Source organism: Cryptomeria japonica, chromosome 9 (assembly GCF_030272615.1).
Source record: "Cryptomeria japonica chromosome 9, Sugi_1.0, whole genome shotgun sequence".
NCBI classification, from domain to species: Eukaryota; Viridiplantae; Streptophyta; class Pinopsida; order Cupressales; family Cupressaceae; genus Cryptomeria; species Cryptomeria japonica.
Window position 1 is genome coordinate 743410120 of NC_081413.1, and position 20789 is coordinate 743430908.

General features: G+C 36.9%; 1 protein-coding gene across 1 annotated transcript in view; it reads right to left on the reverse strand.

Annotated features, from left to right (window-relative positions):
* The window catches only part of LOC131038029 (protein POST-ILLUMINATION CHLOROPHYLL FLUORESCENCE INCREASE, chloroplastic), a 125738-nt gene that overhangs the window by 58267 nt on the left and 46682 nt on the right, over positions 1-20789 (reverse strand). Inside the window, exon 2 of the mRNA XM_057970296.2 lies at positions 17216-17330. Coding sequence (XP_057826279.1) covers positions 17216-17330 — 115 coding nt within the window. The remainder of the gene's footprint in view (positions 1-17215; positions 17331-20789) is intronic.

A 20789-nucleotide genomic window follows, 5' to 3' on the forward strand; every position in this document is an offset into this window, starting at 1 on the left:
GACAATCCGGGAGGCAGTGAAATTCCCTAAAAAATAGGAACTTTCTAAAAACAAAAAATTGCTCAAATTTCATTGGTAGCTTCCTTGAAGGGTCCTGATTCTAATGCAATGTTCAATTTTTTCAAAACCCTAAGGAAAAGACTTCAAATCTAAGTCTAAAGGGCAAAACCCTAAAATGGACCAAACGAGTTCCAGACTTAGCCAAATTTGCTCAAACGACTTGCAGACTTGATCAAATTCACCCAAAACACTTGCAAAACAGGGAGATCAAAAAGATTGCCGCGAAAAGACCCAAAGAAACATAACCAAAAGACCTAGAGGACCTAAAAAGTAGGGGGTCCTCATTTCCAATGGGGCGATGTGTGAAAACGTCACAAAAATGTGGATCTTCTTTGTGATGTTATAGTGTAGGTATGAATCTACAAAGATTCGAGGCGTAAGAAGGTATGCATCCCAAAATTTAATAAAAATAAAAAGGTATCATAACAAAGCTAACTGGAATTGGTAGATTTTAATGTTCTATTATGTGTACTTAGACAAATTATAGCAGTTCAATGTTTTGCTCGTCTATAGTGTCATGTAATGGATAGTAGGCATTTTTTTCTCATACTGACTGTCAAAACATGAAGCTACTAGTAATTTCAAGACCAAGATAGATAAATTAGAACATACTATCAACATTGGAAATCTACTGTTTTTTTCTATAGCAGTGAAACCTTGAGTAACTATTGAATTTTCATTGGCAATTATACCAATATTTATTTATTTTTCTTTTTTAAATAAAAATTAATATCTTGTAACCATGATCCAGGCATGTAGCATTGGTTAATTGCTTGAGAAAAATAATTGCATTAATAAAATTTTGAAAGGGAGTGTCTGGCATCAAAATCTGCCATATGGTTTCTCTTATAAAATATTGATTTCATAATAAAATTGAAATGATGTTATGCCAGGCACACAAACTTCATGAAGACCCCCATAGTTTTATCGATGATATTTTCATTTCTCCTAAATTCCATTATGAGTTTTACTTTTTGCAAGTATTTTCTGTTAATGATGTAGCTGTGGTCGAACTCCTTCACATCGACCCGTGCAATCTAAATGTCTATTTGGCCTATCGGCCATAGACATTTTATATGTGGCCTCTTATACATTAATATTTGTTAAGCGGTTAGCAAAACGTGGTTAGTGTTCTTCCCCACCACCTTTGGATGAGTCGTGCCTCTTGCTTAACCCGTTTGTCACCCTTGATGAAGGGCAACGATGCTTTGGAAGAAACACAATGATCTTGGAAGAAGTCGACTCTTCATGAAGAGTCTTCATGCCGGGTATAAGGAGGATCCTTTCCTCTTGCATTTGATATACAATCGATTGATGTGAAAGATTATCGAATAAGAAGGGCAGATCGATATTATAAGTGACGATCGACTTGGTAATAATTATAAAGCAGATCGCTGTGTACAGCAGATTGAACATACTCAAGGCAATTTGAATTACACAAGACATACAAGCAGATCGATAAGAAGAGCAAACAGATCCGCCTTCACCTTCAGCCTGTGCATTATCATCTACAGTTCGTGTTTGGTCTACTGCAGATCGTCTTTAATAGCAGATTGACTTCATTCTTCAGTCACAGCGAATTCATTAGAAGAGCAAACTTATTACGTACAAATCGTATTCCTTGTATGGCAAATTAACTTGTTCATATAGCTTCAAGAAGTGAAGCAATATTGTAAAGTCATATCCAGATTTGATATATATATATATATATATATATATATATCAGAGATATAATTTTTGTGCTCGGGGGAGACGATAACAGTATATCGTCTTTGGTTGGGAGGGCAACAATGATGAGAATCATTGCCCATGGTTAATCGAGCACACCCTATGATTACTGTGCATGGTCATCTTCTTGTGATCCTAGTATTATAACAAATTCAACATGGTATCAGAGCCAGGTTCTTGAAGAGCCACTGCCACAGTTAGTACATCCTCTCTATCTTGAGGAGGAGCTTGAGCTTGAGAGTGGAAAGATATGAGAGGGGATAGAGATGATCTTTAGTTTGAGTAGAGAGAGATTCTTGAATCAGGTTATAATTGAGGACAATGCCAAAAATAATGAGAAGGAAGTTGGGGACGCTTCTTTTCAGCTAGACTTTGATGATTCTCTTCATAGAAGTGACATTTCTATCTTCAGCCTTGGAAACTTTGCAAATTTGCATCTGTCAATGGCCACTGAAAAACGAAATCAGAACCTTCATTGGATGATAGGACCAATCTGATCAGATAAGTCTTCTCCCTTATACCACATTTATCTAATAGTATATGGTGCATTGCTCATGTTAATTGTCTATTGTATGCATGCATATTGGACTAATGGTTGCCTTCCTGCTCATGAGACTAGAACTGCCCATGTGTAAGGTTGAGTCCTATAGCCCTTAGCTATGATTACATACAATTTAAGACTTCTTATTTATCATTAGCAATTTTTATTATGAGCAATGTTTAACAGCAGATTATTACAAGTGTATGTGCAAGTGCATGTTGCAGGAGACACTAGAAGACCTTAGTAGTTAAGGCTTGCCCACTATTATGCTACTTGCAAGGGTTGCAAGTTTATCCAAAGCCAGATGGAGCTTGGACAATGAGATAAGTATTTTCTTGGTTATTATCTCTTGAGTATCACTGTTATTTGCTTGTCGTAGTCAACCTCTTATTTGTATTCCTATATGTACTATAAGAGTTGTTTGCCTCGTTATGCTCTTGTTCTTTTCCTTGGCCTTTGGGATGGGTTTTGCAGGAAAAGAAGTACAATGCATTAAAAATCTTGCTGAGGCATTTGTGCAGGACTCGATCTTATGAGATGATGATTTGAGAGGGAGGCCTATGCAGCTTGTCAGGACTCCCATCCCAAGCTTTGATATCTGCTTATGACAGCTATGACATCAGAAACTTGCCCGCCTTGCCAATCTTGAGAAAGATGGCCACAAATCTTCCTAAGAGCACAAGTGAAATTACAAGAAGTTGTGCACTTAACAGGAGTGTCAAGAGTATTAGAATATTTAAATTATATTTTAGTCACCTATATTTAGTTCCTTGTTTAATGGTCATTTAGCTTTTTAGTTAATTAGCTTTTAAGCTTTATTTAGCGTTTAGCTTTTAGTTAATTAGCTTTTAAGCTTTATTTAGCGTTTAGCTTTTTAGTAGTTCACTTTAAACGACTTGTTCTTAATTTAGAATGTCGTCTTGTAATCTCTATATATGCGCTTGTATATTGTTGAATACACTATCCGATTATTGAATCATTCATTCAATTTATTTTTCATGGTATGAGAGCGGGTCGATGGGATTCTTTAAAGTTTGGCAAATTTTTTAATAAAAATTCATGGCCTTCTTTCTGGAATATTTTCCAGATTTCTTTTAATTGTTTTTTTATAAAAAACTATTTTGCTTTTTTTAAGGCTTTTTGAGGGTTTCGAGGGTTTTTGGTTCGTGGGCGAATTTCTTTGTGCTGGGCAGCAGTTCATGGCTTATTTTAGAGTTCTGGAGATTTTCGAGCCTGCAACCTAGAGGTTTTTTTGCAGATTGAAAATTTTCCTAGGGTCTCTACAATTTTCAACTAAGGTTTTGACCCTTCAGTTCAAGTCGAAATTTTATTCTGGTTGCAGATTTTTGGTGGGTTTTTCGAGACCTCAATTGGGTCGTCGTCATATTTTTTGGGTGCATCGTTTTCCGTGCCTCAATTTTTGAGCCATCGGATCTGCATTTTGATTTCAAATTCTCGATGGGTTTTTTTAGAGCTTTTTAGGGTTGGTCTCATATTTTTCTAGGTGCCTCGTTTTTCATGCCTCAAATTTTATGCCAGCGAATTTGCCTTGGAATTTAAAAACAATCAGCAATTTCTGCTAATTCTGTGGACGTCGGGAATTTTGGTGCCTTTTGGGCGCCATTTATGTTGTACATCCGACCTAGGGTTTTTGCCCCTATTTTTTTTGCTTTTTTTTTGGAAAAAAAATCGTCAATATTTTTCCAGTGTTTTTACAAAAAAATTAGGTATTTTTTTATTTTCTACAAAAAAAAAAAATTTCTGATTATTTTTCAGGAAAAATTTCAGGTTTTAAGTTAGCAGAAAATTTTAATTTATGGGTTTCTTCCAAACCTCGAAATTTGCACCTTGGAATTCATGCCAGAATTCTCCTCCAAAGGTTTCAGTTTTTTCAGCAACTGCTTCTATTATGATTTTTTTTTAAACTAGATTCTTTTGTCTCTTGCTTTCACTCAGTTGACCTTAATCAACCTCGGTTTCCGTGATGGCATCTTTGACTAGCATCATGTTGGAACACAGACAGAAGTTCAACAGTTGCCACAACACCTGGAAACAGTGCATGTTCACGATATCTAAATATCATTGCCTTGATCAGATTGATTTAGGCTAGACCTCGTCCTACAGGTCCTAGGGTTTTCAAATTTTTTTTTCCTCAAAAATTGTTCGCAGGGTTCAAAATTTTTTCCTTAAAAATTATTATCTGTCATCTGCAAAGCTTGCATAGGTTTTTTTATTTTTCGCCATAAAAATCATGGAGGGTTTTGCTTGATTTTTTTCTCAAAAATCAGGGTTTTACCATGTGATGTCTGGTATTTTACCACATGATGTTGTCTGGTGTTTTCCCACATGATGTCTGATAGTTTACCACGTGATGTTTGGTGTCATACCACATGGTGTTTTGGGTCTTGCCATGCGAAGTTTCAAGGTTTTGTTTGATTTTTTCCACAAAAATCATTTCAAAGGTTTTTACCATTTTTTTCCACAAAAATGATGATTTGTATCTTCAGTTTTGGAGGGTTTGCTGATTTTTCTTCAAAATCATGGTTTCAGTTTGGTTACCCAATGTCAAGTTGGATGGATTTTGGTATTCTTGGTCATTAACACTTTTCAGATCCAGGGAGGGTCTCCACCGCAACAGAGTGTTCTTTTCATTTGTGATCAAAAGACCTGCAGTGTCTTCTGTAGGGTAGTTAGTAGATAGAATGACCATTAAGGGAGGGTATTAGAATATTTAATTATATTTTAGTCACCTATATTTAGTTCCTTGTTTAATGGTCATTTAGCTTTTAAGCTTTTATTTAGCATTTAGCTTTTTAGTAGCTCACTTTAAACAACTTGTTCTTAATTTAGAACATCGTCTTGTAATCTCTATATATACACTTGTATATTGTTGAATACATTATCCGATTATTGAATCATTCATTCAATTTATTTTTCAAAGAGTTCCTTGCCGAGTTGTGACAGTAGGTCCAAGGTGGTCTTGATTCCATCGCATTCAGCCATGAGTGGATCATGCCAGATGATGTTATGAGTTGAGAGACATGGGAGTCTCTTGGAGCAATATGTCTTCCTTAATTGGGAGCATGTGAGCAGGGTATGCTTCTGTGACAGAGGAAGCAGCTAGAGGATCTTCTTCAGTTAACTTCTGAGGATCTTGGTTATATTGGTTCAGAGAGAGTGGACCATGTCAAGATGGTTTCTCTAGTGATCAATCAAAGGACTATGATTCATGAGATGGAGTCCCATTTATGTAGGTTGGAAGGTCTTTATGCTAACTTCTAGGTCATGATATTCTTGGATAGATGAATACTTGGTGAGCTTGGGATACACCAAGAGTGATGCAGACTCCCACCTTGTATTTCATGAAAGGTCAAAGCATGTGGAGATCAAGTATCGCTTTCTAGAGACATGGTGGAAAGGTATGTTGTTCACTAATGTATTCTTATATTTGAGTAAAGATGTTTAAAGTGTAAACTCTTGAGGTGTAAGCCCGTTTCTCACCCTCTGATATGGTTCATGGTGAATGTCATGTGTGTGACTCCATGACAAACATCACGTGAGAGAGTCTGTGATGATTTTCTTGTACTTGTGTGTTTATCCTTGGATGAGCCATGGTGAATGTCATTGTGAGGTGATGATCTCACAATGATGAACACTTGTACATCTCACCATTATTGTAAGGTGACGATCTCACAATTGTGGTTGTATATATCATTATGGTGGATATCACGTGAAGTGACATCTATGGACATACCATAATGATTGATATCATGTGAGGTGATATCTATTCATCATACCATTATGATGGATATCATGGGACTTAATATCTATGGATATGTCATAATGGTTTATACCTCTTGTAGTAACATCTATGGATATGCCATAATGGTGGATATCATGAGACATGATATCCATGGATAAGCCATAATGGTGGATATTACATAAAGAGATACTCATGGTGGGTTTCATGTGACGTGAAATTGGTGGACATGCCATGAAGTAATATCTTTAGATATACCATGATGGTAGATATCATGAGACATGATATCCATGGACAAGCCATATGTTAAGGAAATGAGATCAGATTATAATACCTTTCTTCTTTGATGTATGCACTCCTTGATTCAATATTGATTCAGATTTACTGTTGTTGTGAACAGGTAAGTTCGATTTGTATGCTTGTAAGAATGCGATTTAAAACAATGAAGGATCGTAGCACTTGTAATAGCAAGATGGCTGCACTTGTAGTGGCACTGATTTTATGTACATTATGTGTTTTCCAAATGCAAGCCGAAAAGGATATAAATATGCGAACGGAGAGGCATGTCCATGTAGGGACATGTCTCTACGTGGAGGCATGCCTCTACATGAGACATATTCGTTCGATGATAATATAACAACAACAACAATGCATGATCAATGTTTGATTTATCGCTGTGGTTAATATCGATTTCTCTAATCGATAATGATTATCGGGTTAATGAAGGTTTCAGAGCATAGTTAATTTATTCAATTAGCATAAATCGCTTATAACATAATGATCTTCATATACTGATTAGACAGTTGTTTCTTGATCAATTTAATCTGACCGAAGCTACAACATTAACACTCCCTCTTAGCTAGGGAGGATTGTGGTATGATCAATATACTATATTCTCAAGTTATGAGAGAGGAAATAATCATCTCAATATGATACCGTAAAATTAATAAAGGATAGCAATATCTATCCATCGTTTAAATGTTACCTTACGGTATCATCAAGGTATGGTACATTCAAGAATATCAACCATAGGATATTCATCATACTTATATCTTCCTTGATATGTGCACTGGCATCAAGTCTCATGATGCCTATCAAGGAGGATATTTGTAGATGATGTCTCCATTGATACTAAATCTCATAGTATCCATCATGCCATATCTTAGTAACTCAGTTACATAAGATATGTACACTATCATGATCTCCATAGACATTATTCATATAATATCCATCATGATAGCAAGTTAAACTATTTGTAAGATCGTCACCTTACAATAGTAACCATAATCAGACATCAATGAAAGATAGTCACCTTCCACGATGTCTCTACAGAATCATGTAGTAACTCACATGATAAAATAACATAGAAATCTTTTAACATTAAAACATTACTGAGACTCAACCTCAGAAAATATAATTACATTCTTACCATACCAACTCTAAAGTGATTCACTTTTAATTTGGAGAGGGGCTTGGTTAAGATGTCTGCAATTTGTTCATCCGTGTTGATATATTTCAATTGTATGACATTTCTTTCCACCATATCCCTGATGTAATGGTAGGGGATCTCAATATGTTTTGATCTATTATGAAATACCGGATTCACAGAAAGCTTAATACAACTTTGATTATCATAGTGTATAATAGTGGGGTTCATGGATTGTCCAAACAATCCTACCAGTAGTTTCCTCAACCATACTGCTTCTCAAGCTCCCATTGATGCTGCAATGTACTCAGCTTCCATGGAGCTCTGTGCAACCGAAGATTGCTTTCTGCTGAACCAGGATATCATGGCAAATCCCAAGCTAAAACAGCATCCTGAAGTACTTTTACGATCAACAACACTACCAGCCCAGTCTGAGTCAGAATATCCGTGTAGACATATCTCTACATTATCATATTTTAGTTCAGTCCAATAGTTCCACGTAGATACCTCTTGGTTTCTTGCTTTCTCTGAATGTCCCCTTGGGTGCATCATAGATCTCTGCTTCTTCAATTGTTTTCCTTGCCCAAAGTGGTCTTTTTTTGTTAGTAGCAGGTTCAAGAGGTCCAGGAGTAGAATTCATAGGTTCATTATCTTCTACAAGTATCTCCCTTTGAATCTCAGTGCCAGGATCCTCGGTCATGTCTTGAGAAGACTCATCATCTGCTTCATTGGTGTTTTTAGAAATTTTGAATGCAATGTCTTCTTCAAAAGTTACATCTCTACTAAGCTCAATTATATTCTGACCGGGAACATATATCCTGTAGGCTTTGGATGTTTCACTATAACCAACAAATATCCTTTTATTTCCTGATGGCTCTAGTTTGGATCTATTCTCCTTGGGAATGTGGATGTAGACTGGACAACCAAATATTCTTAAGTGACTTAAGTTGGGCTTATTTCCTGTGAATGATTCTTTAGGAGTTATATTGTCAAGAATAGAATGAGGACATTTGTTTTGTATGTAAACAACGGTGTTAGAGGCTTCAGCCCAAAATGAGGTGTGAAGGTTTTGATCATGCATCATAACCTTGGCTACTTCTACTATGGTCCTGTTTTTTTTCCTTTCAGCTGCCCCATTTTGTTGAGGGTTGTAAGGAACAGTGTACTCCCTCTTTATCCCAGTTGTACTACAAAATTCTTTAAAGTTTTCAGAGATATATTCTCCCCTGTTATCTGACCTTAGAGTTTTAATTCTTTTCCCAATCATGTTTTCAACTAAGGCCTTAAATTCCTTAAATTTTGATAGTACTTCATTGGATTCTTGAAGTTTTAGGAAGTAAATTCAAGTTTTCCTGGAGTAGTCATCAACAAAAATAACATAGTACAAAAATCCCCCTAAGGAGGGTGTTGTCATTGGACCACATAAGTTAGTGTGAATAAGTTCCAAGTGTATTTTTGGATTTGTTCTCACTACAATAAAAGGTCCCCTTAGAGTTCTTACCTAAAACACAACCCTTGCATATCTCTTTGTGTTCTTGATTTAATTTAGGTAGTCCTGTAACAAGTTTTTCTATGGAAGGTAGGGCACGGAAGTGAAGATGTCCTAACCTTCTATGCCATATTTCATTAGTAGTGGAAACATCATGAGTTAAGGCTTGGGTTTGAATATTGCAAAGTTTGTATAAACATCCATCTCAAATCCCTATTGTGTATGCCTTCTTTATGTTTGAGTTCTTAGGCCAGGTTAGAATTTTCCATCCAAGAAGGTGATTCGATACCCTTTGTCTTCAAGGGCTGAGATAGAAACCAGATTTCTTTTGATGCCTAGTACAAATAGTACTCCTGTTAGTTGAAGAGAAACTCCACATTTTAGATGAACTGTATAGGCCTCGATTCCTTTCACAGGGTAGGTGGAGTTATCTCCTATGGTAGCTTCCTCATTTGAGTTTTCTTCAACACTATCCAGTTGTTCTATGAATCCCGTTATATGACGAGATGCACTTGTAATAGCGAGATGGCTGCACTTGTAGTGGCACTGGTTTTATGTACATTATGTGTTTTCCAAATGCAGGCCGAAAAGGATATAAATATGCGGACGGAGAGGCATGTCCATGTCCTACATGGACTAAGTCCACGTAGAGGCATGCTTCTACATGAGACATGTCCATTAGATGATAATATAACAATCGATAATATAACAACGATAACAATGCATGATCAATGTTTGATTTATCGCTATGGTTAATATCGATTTCTCTAATCGATAATGATTATCGGGTTAATGAAGGTTTCGGAGCATAGTTAATTTATTCAATTAGCATAAATCGCTTATAACATAATGATCTTCATATACTGATTAGACAGTTGTTTCTTGATCAATTTAATCTGACCGAAGCTACAACATTAACACCATAATGGTGGATATTACATTAAAAGATTTATGGTGGATATCATGTGACATGATTTCTGTGGATATGCCATAACTCTTGATATCACAGTGAGGTGATATCTTTCTCTCACATATGGATGTAGCTATTGTGGTAAATCATCACTCTGGAGTGATGTAAGGATGAGAAGGATTCCTCCCTAGCTAAGAGGGAGTGTTAATGTTGTAGCTATGGTCGAAATCCTTCACATCGACCCGTGCAATCTAAATGTCTATTTGGCCTATCAGCCATAGACATTTTATATGTGGGGTCTTATACATTAATATTTGTTAAGAGGTTAACAAAACATGGTTGGTGTTCTTCCCCGCCACCTTTGGATGAGTCGTGCCTCTTGCTTAACCCGTCCCTCACCCTTGATGAAGGGCCACGATGCTTTGGAGGAAACACGATGATCTTGGCAGAAGACGGCTCTTCATGAAGAGTCTTCATGCCGGGTATAAGGAGGATCCTTTCCTCTTGCATTTGATATACAATCGAATGATGTGAAAGATTATTGAATAAGAAGGTGTTGTGACGTATTCACACATCACCCCATTGCAAATGGGGACCCCTGCTTTTTGCTTTCTAGGGTTTTTTTTCTAGGTCTTTTAGGGTTTTGTCTGTTAGCCTTTGCAAGATGAGTGTTGTCGAGGGTATTGTTGGATTACAGGCTTTGCTTGAGCCAGGGTGAGTCCACAGGGCCCCAGAATTAGGATTTCTTTGAGAGTCTTCCTTAGGGCTTGGTTTTGCTCTCGTTGCTAGTTGTGTCTTGCTTTGTGAGTAGATATCATTCTTGAAGGTCCGAGCTAGATCAAGTTGGTGAGTGATGAAGTCTGAAATGTCATCCTGATCTTCAAATGCCCTGAAATTTGGCTAAGTCTGGAATGTCCTGATCCTGAAATTTGGCTAAGTCTGGAATGTCCTGATCCTGAAATTTGGCTAAGTCTGGAATGTCCTAATCCTGAAATTTGACCAAGTCTGGAAAACTAAAGAATCCTCCAAAAACTAGATTTTGCAATATAATTCCTGGAGGTCCGAAACCACTCTCAAACATCCTGAAAGTATAAATGGAATATAACTTAAAGTATAAGTCTTATACTTAAATGTTATATTCCATAAAATGATCCTGACGGAGAGTCCAAAATGTCAAATTTCGCTCCTTTCTTATTTCCTCTATTTTTCTCCTTAGCTTGACCAAGTTTGTAGACTTTTGAGGCATAACTGAGAAGGTTTGATGCAACTTTGCCTTGGAGAGGAGATTTTAGACCTTGGGATGATGGATTCTAGCCTAGGAGAGGAATTTCGCTCCTGACCCTTCCAAAGGGTCCAGAGCGAAAATCCTTATAACTCTCATTTTCCTTCCTTGTTTTGGATGGGCGTTGGTTTATTAGGCTTTGTGTGTGAGTCTTGATGTGTTCTTGCCTTGAGAAGTGTTTTGAAAAGTGAGGATCTTGTCCAAAAATAGGAATTTCGCTCCTGATCCTTCCAAAGGGTCCAGAGCGAAATTCTTCATAAGCCTCATTTGCTCCCTTGTTTTGGATACCAACCTTGTTCCATGGGCAAATTTCAGAAGGAAATAACATGTCTCTGCCTTTAGAGGTGATGGAACGTAGAAATGTGAAGGATTTTGGCCAAGATTAGGAATTTCGCTCCTAACCCTTCCAAAGGGTCCAGAGCGAAATTCTCTATAATCCTCATTTGCTACCTTGAATGGGCTTAAAACCTGGTTCCTCAAGTGGAAAACAATCTATATTTGCCTCCAAGAGAAGACTGAAGTTTGAAAAATGAGCAATTAAAGCCTAAATCAAGATTTTCGCTCCTGACCCTTCCAAAGGGTCCAGAACGAAAATCAACCTAAGACTCATTTCTGGCCTTATTTGACCAAATTTTGATTTGCAAGGCATTTTGAAGGGAAGAGTAGACATGTTTGGACGTTGGAAATGTTTGAAAGCTTTGAAAAAATGAAGGATTCTAGCCAAGAAGGTGAATTTCGCTCCTGACCCTTCCAAAGGGTCCAGAGCGAAATTCCTTGCAAGCCTATTCTTTTGACCTTGTTTTGGCTTAAGACCTTATCCCTTGGGTGAAGGATGATGTTTAGTTACCTCTTGAGGTGATTTTGAGTTGGAAAAAGGAAGAATCATGCCCAAATCATGATTTTCGCTCCTGACCCTTCCAAAGGGTCCAGAGCGAAAATCCTCCTAGACCTCATTTCCTTCCCTATTTGACCAAATTGTGATGTCCAAAGCATGTTGAAGGGGGAAATGGACATGATCTTGCCTTTGAGAGTGTTTGGAAGTTGTGAAATTGAAGGATTTTAGGCAGGAAAGGAAATTTCGCTCCTGACCCTTCCAAAGGGTCCAGAGCGAAATTCCTTATAAGCCTACTTTTTAACCTTTCTTGGACATGAAACCTTGTTCCTAGGGCAATGAAGGATGAGATTCTACCTTGCAAAGAAGTTTCAAGTTGAAAGAATGATGATTTTGGGTCAAGAATGAGATTTTTGCTCCTGACCCTTCCAAAGGGTCCAGAGCGAATTTTCTCAAAACCTCTCTTTGCTATCAATTTTTTGCTAGATCAAGTGTGGGCTAAGGTAAATTCAAGGAGAAGTTGCCCCTAAGAGTGACTTTAAGTTACTAGAAACCATGAAAGATGAAGGAATTGAGCCTAAAAATGATTTTCGCTCTTGACCCTTCCAAAGGGTCCAGGGCGAAAATCCTAAAAACTCCTATTTTGCTTTACAAAATCAAATCAAACTTGGATTGGGTGAAAAAAGAGAACTATTTCCTAGCCTTGTGAGGTGGATTGAAGTTGGAATGATGAAAAATGAGCTACAAACAAAGAAATTCGCTCCTGACCCTTCCAAAGGGTCCAGAGCGAAAAACACTAAAACCATCCTTTTCTCCAAATTTTGTGCTAAGTCAGGCCTGGACTAGGGTGAGAAAAGCTATTTGGAATGCCTTGGAAAGATGTTTGACCTTCAAAACTGTGAATTTTGAGCTAAAGTTGGAATTTCGCTCCTGACCCTTCCAAAGGGTCCAGGGCGAAATTCTTATAGGGTCTGTTTCTGGAGAAAATCTTGGGCAAGTTTCATGTTGATATCTTTTCGTTGATGATTTAAGTTGAAAATGCTATGTTGAAATGAACTTATCATGTGTCCTTAATCATCTTTTTGTTTGTCTTGCAGTTAAAAGGCGACCTTCTCCAATCCAGCATCAACAAGGACGACCTTCTCCAGTCCAGCTTCATCAAGGACGGCCTTCTCCAGCCCAGCATCATCAAGGACGGCCTTCTCCAGCCCAGCATCATCAAGGACGACCTCTTCCAGTCCAGCATTTGAAGGAAAGGTACACCATCCATCCTGCACATCAATGACAAACGAGGTTAAAGCAAGGGCCGTTGAAGAAGCCAATAGTTTCAGAAGAGTTAATTAAAGTTAGCTTCTAAACATCACCAAATTGAACATCAACCACGTGTCGGACAAGGTGGCATCCTAGTCATCACTCCTCCAGTCGGGTTGGTCCACCTCAGCGTGTCCAGATTCAATGTACCTAACTCATGGGAGATGGCACAAACTTTGATGTACCTACCCCGGTTCTCCATTGGTCGAATATTCCAAAGAAGACATGTGTCCAAATAATGCAATTATTTCATTGGCCAGAATTGAGTTTGTTGTAACAAACCCTAATTAGGGTTTCATTGTAAAATCTTGGCCATTGATCTCAAATTGATCTAAGCCATTGAATTGTATTATGGGCACTATATAAGCCTTGGCTCCTCATTTGTAAAGGCTGATAATTAGTCAATAATAACTAATAGTTAATAGTTAGTAATAGAGGCCAGAATAGTAGAATAGCAATTAGAGTAGATTAAGAAGAGAAGGCAAGACATTGTTGCCTTAATTGTAAAGACTTCTTTTCATTGAAGATATGGTGGAATATGTTGTTTCTTTGCAATGTGCATGGTCTCTTGTTGAATCTTCATTTTTGATGATAGATGATTAAATTGAGTGAAGAAAATTGTTGAATGCACCTGTGTGGAATCTGTCTAGTCCATACCACTAGCCTCTTACTGATGGTAAGTGCGCCCTGCGTGGTCAACTAGCATAAAATAAGCTTAATCTTATGTCGTTACACGTCTATTGTTCATACATTATCTTGAATGGTGATCATTGTCAGATGGTGTACGATTTGAACGTATTGGAAGCATCCCTTAGAAGATCGCACTGAGTTGGTGTTGAATTGTTCAACCTGATGGTGAGACCCAGCCCAGTAGGACTCCACCTAGTCATTCATCCATTTTCTCGCATTCTAGGTAGTAGAGTAGACGCCCTGAACCCTGCATCTTTTGTCATTTGTCTGTCTTCCAGTTAGTTAATAGGACTTGTGATTCCAGCAAATCAAACGTTTAGGTCATTGAGTGTAAGTCCCCTTGTGATTCCAGCAAAATCACATCATACCGCAAAGAGCTTATCCACGAGTAGAGATCCTACAAAGCAGAACCTTGGAGTTGCCTCGACTGATCCTTCGGCGAGATCTTCAGCAGTCGGGAACTTTGTTCAAGAGAGGATAAGGTACCTTTTAGGTATTTTATTCTGTGTTTGGTCATGTACAAAATACACATCAACAGAAGGGCAGATCGATATTATAAGAGCAAATCGACTTGTAATAATTATAAAGGCAGATCGCTGTGTACAGCAGATTGAACATACTCAAGGCAATTTGAATTACACAAGACATACAGGCAGATCGATAAGAAGAGCAAACAGATCCGCCTTCACCTTCAACCTGTGCATTATCATCTACAATTAGTGTTTGGTCTACTGCAGATCGTCTTACGTAGCAGATTGACTTCATTCTTCAGTCACAGAAAATTCATTAGAAGAGCAAACTTATTACGTACAGATCGTATTCCTTGTATGGCAAATTAACTTGTCCATATAGCTTCAAGAAGTGAAGCAATACTGTAAAGTCATATCCAGATTTGATATATAAATATATCAGAGATATAATTTCCATGCTCGGGGGAGACGATAACAGTATATCCTCTATGGTTGGGAGGGCAACAATGATGAGAATCATTGCCCGTGGTTAATCGAGCACACCCTATGATTACTGTGCATGGTCATCTTCTTGTGATCCTAGTATTATAACAAATTCAACATTTTCCACCATTGTGTTTAGCTTGGCCTTTTGTTTTCAAATTGAGAGTATGAATGAGGAATTTATTTTCAAATTTAGATAGGTAAAGGGGAGGGAACTATGACAAGGATGAATGATGTGATGTGCCATGTAATGTTCATTTTTGGTCTATTCCAACATCTTTGGAAACCTCCAACTTTCTTGGAGCATGCCGGCATTATAGGGAAAATATTTTGACAATGGCAAAGAGCTCCTGGAGCCTAGATGAGGATAATGGTACCATCCATGCACAAATCCAACATTTTGGGAGCACACCACACTTCCTAGAGAAGTCTATCATCTTGAGAAAATGCCAACTTGCACATGGATCAATTTCCTATGCTCTCAAAGTAAATAGATGGTGGATCAGAATTTCAATTTTGGGCTATTTTATTATTTTTTGATCTTCAGCAGTTGTGGGAAAATAATTAAATTAATTTTTCTAAGCTCGTGACTTTATTTAATTAATTATTTTATAAAGCGGCTTTCTTGGGTTTAAAATATAAATTTAAATTAATAAAGTCACTTGGAGGAAGAATTTTTTGTTTTTTAAAAAGCGACGAAAAGCAAAAAAAAGCTTTTTAAGAAAAGCAATGAATAGGTTATAAGAAGAGGTTAATGCAAATGGAAAAAGGCATTCTTGACATTTTACTTTAAAATCCCACCTAGCTGATTCTTGTTGAATTCATGCAAGGTTCACAGTTGTGTTGAATAGTTAAGGAGTGAAGAAATTGAGCTGGATGGTCATATTTTTCTAGATTCAATAAATTTTAACAAGTACAAATATTTACAAAAGCTTCCAAGAAAACAATAAATTTCTACAGTGAGTATTCTTTGTGTTGGGAAAAATTTAAGATTTTCGTTTTGGAAAAGTATTTTTTAAAAATAATTGTGACATTTACTTTCCTAAAATTTTCCTTATAGCCTATCAATGAGTTAAACAGTTAATCGTTAAAATTTTTGAAACGATTTGTGTTGAATTGGTTGAGCTCTATTTTTGTACTTCATTGGATTCACACTTGCATTTTATATCCTCATTCTGTAAGCATTCCTTTTGCAATTTTGCAAAATCATTTGAAAACCACTAAATGCAAATCTTTATAGTGTATATGTTTATATGATTTCAAGTTTTGGCTTTCAAGAAGGCAACCTCGCCATCTTGAGGAGGGTTTTTACCCCAAAAATAATTGATGATTTGGAAAAAAAATCCATTTACCAACAGATCCATATATAAACAAATGCCCAGAAACATTTTTACCTCCAAACAATGATAAACGATCAGACACAATTGCAAACAATCTTGCCCTCTTGCTCAATCTTCTAGCTCTCATAGCCACTACAGCTATCTTCTCTAGTGTTTGGGATGATTTCAACAATCAATAATGAGATCTTCACCTTGGTCTTGGATTCTCTCTTTTTGCTCCACCACATTTCTATGAAAATTCCTCTAGGCTTACCAATCGGGATTAATTAAGGACTTACTAGACATCTACCTAAAATTGCACACCCCTTCCTCCCAACATATATCACACAGCTGTGAAATTCTAGGAAATTAGTTACTAACTTAGTAATCCCTGTACTTTTTAATCAGCTATGAGGGCCTCTACATTAGCACAGTGAAAATTTATATTCATAATTGCTATATTGCACATTGAGATTTTGGTTCATATGTATACTATCTCAAGCATACTGGATCTACATTAAGGCTTTCTAAGTATTGAATGTTTCATTGTTTTATGTATCAAAATGTACAAAATAATAGTTAGTCTTCGATGTTTCATTGCTGACTATTGCTGCAAGTAGAAAACAGTATATTATTCTCAGTTGGACCTACCTTTCCAAACCCCGATCTAACTCTCCTGGTGATAGTTGTGCACCCCCATTATAATGTTAATCACTACTCACCTCATATAAACCCTTGATTTACCATTCCAAAGTCTACCAGCTACGTAGCTTGAGTCTTTCTCATATGCAATACTTAAGAAGAGTATGGCATAAAGAAACTTACAGATTGATGACATAGACATTCACTTACAATCATAAATTATACAAAAGAAGAGAAAATTATAAATACAAAGAATATTGTGTGGTGAATACTCCTTAATATCATCTGCTACAGTTGCCACAGCATATACTTTCCCGCTAGTTCTAGTGAATCTTTGTCGTTCCACTTGCACTACCTTCACCAAAGGAGATACTGAAAACCTGGAAGCTGCATCAACAAAATCACATTACTATCAATCAATTGGATCTCCCCTTCAATAAGATTATCATTTAAAAAATAAATAATCTTAATACCAACGGGGCTGCAAAATCAGAACTTCCTCAGGGGACAAAAGGAGACTGCAGTCACAAACTGCTACAAGGGCATAGTCTGTAACATAAGTTTTTGTGAATGAATATTTATCATCTCTCTTGCACTGCAGACCTATGAATTCAGCTAGTTATCATCTTGTGTTATATTTCAATATTATGGCACAGAACTCATCAACAACCCTATATTGTTGTATTTCTTAAAGTAACAGATATTGCATGTATTTATTTTGTCTCTAGTAGAAACTGATCACCATAATCCACTGTATTCAGTATTTTGTATATTTATGACAATATCATACACAAATTCTCTTTCAAAGAGAGGGGTAAGGAACATTATATGTCAAATTCATTTTATTTATGTCATTGCCACTATATGTTTTCATTATTGACTTGATAAATTCCATGCTTTGCATTTTAGTAACTTGATTAAATACAGGTGGCCATATTGTTCCAGAACTAGGGAAGCTAAGAAAAGATGTGAATGTCATTAAGGGACACAATATCTTAGCTGTCAAACGTCAAAGGGATATGCTCAAGATAGAGAATATGACTTGGGGTGCAACCCTCTGTATCAGCAGCCATATACAGTAGGTTATGTTCTTGTGAAAGTGATTATTTCTCATTTCATTATTCAGTATTCACCATAAATGTCAGTCTTTACTTTAAAAGTTATCTTGTGAATACTAGGGTGTATGGAAGAGAATGAGCAGGCATTGATTGACAGATCTTCTTTATCTCTTTTTGAACATAGACTAGCTTTGACCCAGCAAGGCTGTGATGTCTTTGTATTTATGTATTTATATGGGAATACTGTTAGTTTGCAAGGTACAGAGTGTAATTTTAAACCCTAGGTATATTAAACAGATTTATATAATTGATTGTGCCCTAGGTTGTAATCAGATTTGCAGTATTTTAGTAAATCAACTTAGATTAATTATGCCCTAGATTGTAATCAGATTTGCAGTATTTAATAAGCCAACATAAATCAGAAATAAAACAGTAGACAAACAAGCATACCCTGGGAAAACCTCCAAGGAGGAAAAACCCAACATGAAAGACCCACAGGTCAGATTATATATTCTCCTCTAAATATAAGTACAATACTTAGCTTGAATCTTATCTTCACATATCAGATCTGTCCCTTGTATGCTTCAAAGCCTTGCATAAAAACTACTATGTCCTCTTGTACAATTTCGCACCAATCTGAAATACAATTTCGCACCAATCTGAAGTAGTTCGCACTCTTCCTTGAATTCGCACAGCAGAGCTAAATCGCCTTTGTATGTAAACTTGATGATTGTTTATTGACTTACAAATTGTCATTTATTTATATGCATCTTTTGCACTTTGAAATGTAAGTCGGCCTCCTTGGTTTTGGCGCCAATAATTAAATGGCATGTATTTTGGCATAGTGTGGCAATGTGAATGAGAAAGGGTCACGTTACCCTAGGATAGGACCCGGTCCTAAAGGGGGGTTCGGATGTTGCCTTAAGGCAATCCAAACCCCTATAAGCCTAGTTACAATCAACACTCCCTCTTAACTAGGGAGGAGGAGAATACATAATCTGAACCTTTAAGTTCCATCTAGCACACAAGCATAGAATTACATCTTCCACCTAGCACACAAGCATAGGATGGTTCTATCACACAAGCATAGAAAGTGTAATACACCAGTGGGTCTTTACATTATTACAATTATCCATCTAGCACACAAGCATAGATTGGATGTAGTTCATTCTTGCACACAAGCAAATAATGATTCAAAGTGCTACCAATAGTCACTGAGATTGAAGCTCCCTCTCAATCAGGGTTTCATTTTCCATGACACCAAGTCTATCTCTGAAGTACTCGAACTTCACTTTGGATAAAGGTTTGGTGAGGATGTCAGCAATCTGTTCATCTGTGCTAATGTACTTTAGATGAATGGTGCCTCTCTGCACCATATCCTGAATGTAATGATAGTGAGTTTCCACATGTTTGGACCGATCATGAAATACAGGATTTACTGACATCTTTATACAGCTTTGATTATCACAATGAATGGTGGTAGGATCATTGACTTGACCAAATAATCCAACAAGGAGCTTACGAAGCCACACTGCTTCTCTGGATGCAACAAATGCAACAATGTACTCATCTTTTGCAGTGCTTAATGCTACCGAAGATTGCTTTCTGCATGCCCAAGAGATCACTGCGGAGCCCAAGTTGAAGCAGATGCCTGAAGTGCTTTTCCTGTCCTTGACACTTCTTGCTCAATCTGAATCTGAGTAGCCTTTCAAAAGGATTGGGGTATTAAGCGAATACTTCAGCCCATAACCAATCGTGCCACGTAGGTATCCTAGAATGTGCTTGGCAACAACCAGGTGAACATGTTTAGGTGAGCTCATGAACTGACTGAGAGCATTCATAGCATAACAGATATCTGGCCTAGTATTGACTAGGTACATCAGGGAGCCAATCAACTGCCTGTACTCAGAAGGATCTGCAAAATCCGAGTTAGCTGCAGAAACACTTAACTTCTTTAAGTTAGATTCCATAGGAGTACGCATAGGTTTACAGTCTATCATTCTAGATCTTTTCAAAATATCAATAGTGTATTTTCCCTGACTTAGAAAGATTTCATTAGCTCTTTGCCATACTTCTAACCCTAAGAAGTAGTGCATTAGACCTAAATCCTTCATTTCAAATTCTGAGGCTAATTCCTTTTTACATCTTATGATTAATTCATTTTCACCCGTGAGAAATAAATCATCTACATACAAAACTAAAATTAGCATCTCATCATTATAAATTTTCAAGTAAATGTTAGCATCAGCATCATTCTTGGAAAACTCTAAACTTAGTAAGTACTTATCAATTCTTTCATACCAAGCGTGAGGAGCCTGTTTGAGCCCATATAAAGCTTTCTTCAACCTGTAAACATGAGAATCTCTTTTATGGATTACATAACCTTCTGGTTGCTCAATATAGACTTCCTCCTCAATGACACCATTAAGGAAGGTTGTCTTAACGTCCATTTGATGCAGCTCCCAACCTTTGGCTGCAGCAATAGCTATTATAGACCTAATAGAGGTATATCTAGCAACAGGGGCAAAGGTTTCTTCATTATCTATTCCTTCCTTTTGAGAAAAACCACGAGCTACAAACCTAGCTTTATATTTTTCAATACTACCATCAGCATTATGTTTAATTTTAAACAGCTATTATAAACCTAATAGAGGTATATCTAGCAACAGGGGCAAAGGTTTCTTCATAATCTATTCCTTCCTTTTGAGAAAAACCACGAGCTACAAACCTAGCTTTATATTTTTCAATACTACCATTAGCATTATGTTTAATTTTAAACAACCATTTA